Source organism: Lathyrus oleraceus, chromosome 7, assembly GCF_024323335.1.
Source record: "Lathyrus oleraceus cultivar Zhongwan6 chromosome 7, CAAS_Psat_ZW6_1.0, whole genome shotgun sequence".
Classification (NCBI taxonomy): Eukaryota; Viridiplantae; Streptophyta; class Magnoliopsida; order Fabales; family Fabaceae; genus Lathyrus; species Lathyrus oleraceus.
In genome coordinates this window covers 64,142,691-64,151,577 of record NC_066585.1, presented here as the reverse complement: position 1 = coordinate 64,151,577, position 8,887 = coordinate 64,142,691, and the positions used below count along the sequence as shown (strand labels likewise).

Sequence of the window (8,887 nt, the reverse complement as noted above, 5' to 3'; positions counted from 1 at the left end):
CTCAAACTGGGGAAGAGAAAAAAATAACGGAGATTACTTCTTATGCAAGTTGGATTGGAAGCAATATGTCTATTATAGTTTATAGTAGATTGGATTTAGCAAATGCAGTCAGCATAATAAGTCAATTTATGGTAAATCTTGGCCATGTTTATTGGGAAGCTTTGAAGTGGGTGTTGAAGTATTGGAATGTTTCTCTGGTGGTTTAAAGTACACAAACTCAAATAAAAAGGAAGATGATTTGAAGGGTTTTGTAGATACGTACTATGCAGGTAATGTGGAAACCATAAAATCCCTATCAGGTTTTGTGTTTATGTTGTTTGGGACAAATACAATTTGGAAGGTCAATCAATAATTAATGATTGTGTTATATACTACTCGTGTGGAGTACATTGCCCTTGTTTAAGGGGTCACATAAGCCATGTGGCTGAAAGGCATGATTGGGGAGTTAGGTATTACTGAATAATGTGTGAAATATAAATTTTGATAGTCAATGTGTCATTCATTTAGTCAACCAACAAGTTTATTATGAGAGGACAAAACACATTGATATTGGTTTACACTTTATAAGAGACATGATAGAGTCAAAGGAGATTCATGTTCAAAAAGTTCCCTCAAAAGAGAATTTAGGTGATATGTTAACCAAATCATTGCTAAGATCAAGGTTTAAGCATTATTTAGACTTGATCACATTTTTTGAAGAGTGATTCAAGCATTGGAGAGAGAGAGTGAGAGAGAGAGAGAGAGAGAGAGAAAAGGCGGTAGGTAGTTAAATTGACATCACCATCTGTTTAAAATTGAGGTGGAGAATTGTTGTAATATGCCTTATAACCTCAAGTGAGAAAATAGAAGAAAAAAACATATTTCAGTAATATATGTTTTTTGGGCTTGTTTGTAGATTCGTTAGTTAATGGGTCATATATATGGCCGAGAGTTATAAATATGATTCTCTCTCATTTATTAATAACGCGAGTTTGAGAAGGTGCATAAGGTATAAATCTTAGTGAGAAGAAAATGGTAGAAACTCTTAGGATTATATTCTTAGGGTTTTGTAGACTTTTGGGGTTATCAAAGAGATTTGAGAAACACTTTAAATATCTTGGATTTGTGTGATTCTTAGATTGAGATTTATGTGATTCTTATATTGAGAGTTGAAGAGATTTAAAAGCAGTTGGGTAGAAAATAGGGTTTAGCTTGGGACTCCTAAGGCTATTTTTTGTAGCTCATATTATAATATATTGTAACAACTTTTGATGTATAGTGAATCAGAGAGATGCTCTCTCCCCTAGACGTAGATCAATTGATCAAACTGGATAAATAATTTCTTGCTTTTTGTTTCTTGAAGTCATTTGGTTGATTGTCATTGTTCTTTATTCCATACATCAAAGTTTTTGTGTGTGAAAATCATTTGTACTTATTTTTTCAACAAAATCGTTTGTCGAAAATAGTCTACAACTAAATCAAGCGTAAGTCAATGCTTAGATAGTCGATAAAGGATAGTCAGACTAATGATAAATGAAGACAAACTAATCGAATACTCCTTTGATCTAAAGAGTTTCATAAGAGTCGTGAAACGTTAGAAATAGTTAAAAACACGTGAAATATAATTTGGTCTCAAAGACCCATGTTCCTTTTTCATTGCGCAATATAGCAAAGACGACTAAAATTTACGAAGAATGATCAGTGAAAGTGTTATGGTCGGTCACAAGTCCCATATAGGAAGCCTAATCATCAATCCATAAGTCTCTACACCAAGGTGTTGAAAGTACAATATAACCCAACTCTAGAGCTCCACAGTAGAATCACGCCCTGAGTTGCTGCCTACCTAAGATGTCATCCAACGACTTTCTACGTTCCACACCGAAATGACAGGGAATGTCCATAACCTCCTCTCATATATAAGGTACTCCACATGAAATCTGAGGTATTCTCTATGAACCCTAAGTCACAGTACTCTTCATTCTCTTACTACCTTGAGCATTAAAATGTTAATCTTGCAAGTTCACCTCAATGTTGTCGCATCAGAGATCCAATCTACCATATAAGATTTTTTTGTATCATATCACCAAGTATTTCTAGTTCCCTAACAAAACAAGAAGGATGTGTGGAACATCACGTACACACACTAACATTCACAAACTTACATATTATCTTGGCGAATAAGATTAGTTAAGACTATTTTTGTTGATCACTTTCATAAGAAATAGTTTACTTGTTCTATTTTTTTTTTATAAATATCACTTGTAGATTATATTTCAAACACATTTAATCAAACAATCTTTTTTTACTTTCTACTTTAACATTTAATTAAGTTTTTCTTAATCTAATTTTCAAAAGAAAAATGTGTCCAACATTGTTTGAACGAGTTAAAAAAAACTTACAAATGATAGACAAAGCTTACTCTTATTGTAAAGTTTGGAAATTGTAGATTGAGAGAGCAAACCAATTGAATGAAGAAACCTAAAATAAAAAAAAGAATATGGTACACACAAGAATTTATCTTTCTTGTGCAAGGAGAATATAAATATTTGAATAAAGAAAAAGCATGTGTGGCCCTTTTTATCATAAAAGAAAGCACATGTGAGGATTCTTGATGGCAAGTCCAAGGAACCTGCCCCTAAATTAGAAAATGGATGTGGATGGAACACTTTGACATAAAGCTACTAAAAAAACAAAACACCTCTCTATGATTTTAAAACTTGTCCCAACTGTTGACCCAACCTGTCTTTGATCTTCAACACACATACTTGATAGCTAATCAATAGCTGACTTTAATCACAAAAACACTTTAAAAATTTAATCACTTTTTAAAAATATTTTCCATCAAGTTATGCTTGAGAGTTTGGTGTTTTTTTTTATTAATTTATTTATTGAAGGAGTCTTTTTTGTTCAATTCAGCTCAAGATCATAAGGTTACTTTCTTTAATTAAACACCATCTTTGTGGAATTAGTCTCTATGTCTTTTTTTAAAGTAGAAATTGATATTCTCTATCCTCAACTATAATTACGGGTAGCATGCTCATACTTGAGTTATAATTCAAGACCTCTAAAACTTCAACTAATATACAAAATACGGTAACACAAAATCTCAAATTTCTTCGAATAAAATTATGAATAAATAAGAACTTATAATAATAGATCTATTAAACAGTGTTTATTATTTTATCACGATTAAAACATAACAAACCAACATATAACCTCTAAAAATTCAAGAAAATTCAAGAGGGATGAAGTCTACCATTTTCATCTAAATTTCATTATTTCATGTCTTCTTTTATATATATATATATATATATATATATATATATTATATATAATATATATATATATATATATATATATATATATATATATAGCTATAGCATATGTGTATGAAGAATAGTCTTGTCCATTTATAGCTTTTTTAGTCCTTTCACCAACCCTAAGATCAATTCTTGAATCTGACGCAGTGGTTAGGTAAAAAATTATTTAAGAAATGTAGTGATTCTTGAATTTGAGTACTTGATGTGACATTATTATTGTAGGTAAAATTAGCATTTGAAGACTAGGGTCAAGTATTGTTTATTTTTAAACTATTATATTTTTGGAGTCACGTATTTGGAAATAAAAATGAAACATAGTATATTAATAAGTTAAATTCAGTAGTACGCAGTTGCATGAAAATAAAATACTTCTACGTGATAATACTGGTGTGGTGGCTATTGAAAACAATTGGTAAAACAAAAAATTAAAATTAAAAACACAATTTGAAATTGTCAAATAAATAAAAAAGTTTAGAGGAGAAAGGTGGGGTAGGGTGGAGAATTTTATACATGAAGACCAGAAGCATGATTGACGCATGACAATAGTTTTAATAATGATTTTAGATTTTAATTATATGGAGAACAACTGTAACTGTGGAATTCAAACTTTATTAGAATTTAAACTCATTCAAATTGAATAATTGGACTTTAGTCAAAATTCATTAATTACTTAAGTTCAATCATCTTAATCATACTTCTAATTTTGATATAAAGAATAAAAATTAACTAAAATTTAATTTGTTCTACTTTATTTAATGATATTCATTTAATTTTACTTTTATTTTCCAATAACATCTCAAATATATATATATATATATATATATATAATATATATATATATATATATATATATATATATATATACACACAGAACAAACACCTCTCATTTGTTTCTGGAACTGCAATCATTACTAAAAAAGAAGTACTTGAAGTGAAAATGAAGTAATTTTTGCACCAAAAAACCCAAAAACCGTCATTTTTTTACACAAGTAGAAATAAAAAAGGTCACTCTTTTTTAGCCTTGTGGTATCAAAATCCAATCTTGGATAAACTCTCTTTCAATCCAAGTTTCATTCTCTTCTGGGTTGTCTTCAAACTTTAATTCTAGTGCACTGTCAATGTCTTTCCCTATTTGCTTCTCTCTCTACTTTCTCTCACTCACTCTTTTCATTTTCAAATCTACCGTTTAAAACTCTTGTTTCTATGTTTCACTGCTTTTATTTTTCATTTTTTCATTTGTATTATGGTTGTTTGTTTTTTTAGAACATTTCTGTTGGTTCAATTTTTGTGTCTGGTTTTTTTTTAAGGTAGAAAAATCCGACCAAATTCTAGGATTTTAGTTTTTGTCTGCTGAGTTTTGCTTATAGATTGAAGCTCCTGAATTAGCAAGGAAAAAGATGAAGTTGAGTACTTTATTTTTGCTTATGGGTTTGGTTTCTATGTTCTCTTCTGTGTCTTCTGCTATGGTGGCATCAAATGAAGGTACTACATGTTGCTGAGTATTCTTTTTCTCTCTCAGATCTTGACTTTTCACTTTGTTACTGTTTAGGTAGAAAATGTGATTTTGTTTCTTGTGTGAATTTGGAAGTTTTGAGATTAATAATTGCTTTTCATGTTCATTGTACTTCTGTATTGCCTTTTAAAGAGTGAAAATTAGGAACTATGGTAATGAAGATTTGTGTTGTCTTTTGTTTTTTTTGCTTAGTTTGGGCGCTTAAAACCTTCAAAGAAGCTGTGTATGAAGATCCACATAAGGTTTTGTCCAATTGGAATACTTTGGATTCAGATCCTTGTGATTGGAATGGAGTTTCATGCACCGGAATTCGAGATCATGTCATCAAACTGTAAGATTCATTTGGTTCATTCATTCATTTAGCACCTTTCTTAGAGACTGTATATTGTAATTAGTCTCTCATTCGTTGAACATCTTAATCATAATCAGGGCCGTCTTTAAGTTTTTGGAAGTTCTGTGTTGGTTAGCCACAGTGAAACCTTGACAAAACAACTACGGACCCTATTTAGTCATGTTTTAACTGTAACCATGAAAATTTTGACGCCCTGTGCTGTAGTCCACCTTGCACACCCGCAAAGACGGTTCTGATCTTAATTAACCGCTTATAGCATAAGAGCTTATTGTATAAGTTAGCAGATTTGTAATCTATGTATTGGGATCCTTCTTTGCAGAAACATGTCAGGGGCATTACTAAGAGGGTTTCTTGCGCCAGAAATCGGGAAAATAACCTACTTGCAAGAATTGTATGATTCTCATTCAGAAAATTTATTAAATTAGTGAAAATGTGTTACAATTCATGATTAGTTTCATGGTTGTGACTAATTTGTGGTTCTTATTGATGTAGGATCTTGCATGGTAACAATCTCATTGGAATAATACCTAAAGAATTGAACGCGTTGAAATCTCTCAAGGTGTTGGATTTGGGAAAGAACCAGTTATCAGGACCAATTCCTCGTGAGATTGGAAATTTGACCGAAATCGTGAAAATGTAATTGAAAATCAATATGCTTATGCTATGCTCTTTCTAATTAGAGAAAATTATTGACTTTTGAAGTCTAATCATGGACTTATGCATTCAACCCGATTTTGATTTCTTGTAGAAATCTGCAGTCCAATGGTTTGACTGGTAGGTTACCTCCGGAGCTTGCGAATTTGAAATACCTTCAAGAACTTCGCCTTGATAGAAATAAGCTTGAAGGGCCTGTTCCTGCTGCTAGCACTTCAAATTTTTCTTCGAATATGCATGAAATGTGAGTAAACCGATATAAATTCTCATTCGTATAGTTTGCTTATGGATTCACTATCAAAATCTGGATCTTGTTAATCTGAATCCTATTGATCTCTATATATTCAGGTATGCATCAAATGCGAATTCTACTGGCTTCTGCCGTTCGTCGCTTAAAGTTGCTGATTTTTCATATAACTTTTTGGTCGGTAGCATACCGAAATGTTTGGAGTATCTTCCGAGGTACTTTTTTATGTTAATCTTTATAGCATGTTGCCGTTCTAGACATCCTCCGTACTTAGAAAAAACACAAACTATGTCTTACAGAACAAGCTTTCAAGGGAATTGCCTCCATGTCAAAGACGTAAAACAGCGGACGAAAGTTCAATGTGGTACGTATGACATAATAATTTTTTGTTTTGCGGATCCTAGTTTGTTTTACACCTAACAATGAGTTATTGTTTCATAGCTGGAGCTTCACCTGCTCAAGGCCATCCAGTAGTGAAACCAAAGCACCAATCGAAAGCCGAACACGTATCAAAGCATCAAGGAGCTTCGAAACCTGCCTGGCTTTTGGCTATAGAAATAGCGACCGGGACCATGGTTGGTTCTCTCCTTTTGATTGGAATTTTCACTGCTGTCCAAAGATGTAACAAAAAAGCATCCATCATTATTCCTTGGAAGAAATCCGCAAGCGAGAAAGAGCAAATCGCAGTATATATAGGTCGGTTTCTCACTTTCTTTGATTACTATTTTGATTGCTATTTTGATCATATTTAACACGATATCAATGTGCAGACTCAGACATGTTGAAAGATGTCAGGAGGTATAACAGACAAGAGCTTGAGGTGGCTTGTGAAGATTTCAGCAACATAATCGGATCCTCACCGGATAGTGTGGTCTACAAAGGAACAATGAAAGGCGGACCTGAGATTGCTGCGATTTCTTTATGCATCAAAGAAGAGAATTGGACCGGACACCTTGAACTTTATTTTCAGAGAGAGGTAAATAGTACATTCCAACGCTTTCCGTATGCGATATACGTGAGAAAAGTAATCAAATAAAACCGATAAATTTTTCTGCTAATGGTGTCTGTCATTCAGGTGGCAGACTTGGCAAGGTTAAACCACGAAAACACGGGAAAATTACTAGGATATTGTAGAGAAAACGCTCCATTTACAAGAATGCTGGTTTTTGATTATGCATCAAATGGAACACTTTATGAACACCTACATTGTTGTAAGTTCTTAGCTAGCTGTATTTTATATGTATATTTTTTTTGTTACATTCGTTAAAACGGAAAGTTATCTCTGCAGATGAAGAAGGGTTCCAGTTATCTTGGACACGACGTATGAAAATCATCATCGGCATCGCACGTGGACTAAAGTATTTGCACACAGAAATTGATCCTCCATTCACTATCTCAGAGTTGAATTCGAGCGCAGTATACCTCACAGAAGACTTTTCCCCCAAGGTATATAACAATTGTTTAGTACGCGTTGATGTTTATGTGCTGTATGTTATTGTTGTCATTGAAATGAAAATTTCAATTGCAGCTGGTTGATTTTGAAAGTTGGAACACGATTCTCGAAAGATCAGAGAAAAACTCCGGTTCTGTTAGCAGCCAAGGTGCTGTTTGTCATCTTCCTAACTCCCTTCGAGCGCGTTACCTTGATACCAAAGGAAACATTTATGCTTTTGCAGTACTTGTTCTCGAGATCATCAGTGGGAGATCTCCATATTGCCAGGACCGAGGATACTTGGTAGATTGGGTAAGAAATTTCTTCAAATTTCGTTATAATTCTTATTATCACTAGCATTCAGACGGACACTGACTCTGACTCAGACCATACTTTCATGATCAAGTCTCTAATCGTGTAGTCGTTCATATACATGTGATGCAGGCGAGAGATTATCTTGAAATGCCGGAAGTAATGTCATACTTGGTCGATTCCGAGTTGAAGCATTTCGGATACGACGATCTGAAAGTAATATGTGAGGTGATAACTCTTTGTATTAGTCCTGACCCTAATGTATGTCCATCAATGCAAGAACTATGCAGCATGCTGGAAAGCCGAATCGACACATCAATAAGTGTGGAGCTCAAATCTTTAGCTTGGGCTGAGCTAGCACTTTCAACATAATTGAGTAATCAATACTCAAAACTAACAACTTACATTGAAGCATGCTGCTATATAACCAACCCATTATGCTTTTCTGACCTGCTTTTGATTAATTTTTTTCTTATATATAGTTTACCTGTAAATGATTGCTCATAAAAGAAATTTGTAAGGATTAATAGAAGTCTATAAATTGATGAATGAATGGAAGAAGAAAAATTGTGCTGGTGAAAAGGACCACAAAAGTTATAACAATAGGGTCCATTCATTTTGTTTCAAAATGGTCCCTTATTTTAGGATATTTATATCAATGTAGTATTTTTCTAATAAATTTAAATGAAGTGGACCACATTGAAACCAAAAATAAAATATCCTTCAAAACCCAACTCAAACAAAACCTTGAAGTATACTTAAAAGATGAATTTGAAGAAGATGGTTTACATAGGGCTAATCTATATTTTCATATATATTTGATATTTTACAGAAAAAAATAGAAGCAGCAAGAAAAATAATCATATAATATTCCAATCACTCTTACTTCATTTTTAAAACATTTTATAATATCCTTAATTTAAAAAAGTAAATTCTCCTCTCCAACAATTCATAGACGTCAATTATTCACACAACTAACTCCAACAATTAAAAGAATAATACGTAATTGCAGTTTTAGTCTCCCTATTATCTTTTTTTTCTAATCCCTCCATTTTAAAATCTAGAAATGTAGTCCCGT

General features: G+C 32.6%; 1 protein-coding gene across 1 annotated transcript; it reads left to right on the top strand.

The window, feature by feature from the left end:
• The first annotated feature begins 4,185 nt into the window (after nt 1–4,185).
• LOC127106559 (probable LRR receptor-like serine/threonine-protein kinase At1g63430) lies at nt 4,186–8,438 on the top strand. Its single transcript, XM_051043840.1, has 13 exons — nt 4,186–4,781; nt 5,005–5,143; nt 5,484–5,555; nt 5,657–5,800; nt 5,913–6,062; nt 6,167–6,280; nt 6,365–6,429; nt 6,507–6,761; nt 6,836–7,041; nt 7,141–7,276; nt 7,354–7,511; nt 7,594–7,809; nt 7,942–8,438. Exons 1-13 carry the CDS (start codon nt 4,697–4,699, stop codon nt 8,179–8,181), a joined length of 1,980 nt encoding a protein of 659 aa, XP_050899797.1. The 5' UTR covers nt 4,186–4,696; the 3' UTR covers nt 8,182–8,438.
• The last annotated feature ends 449 nt before the right edge of the window (nt 8,439–8,887 follow it).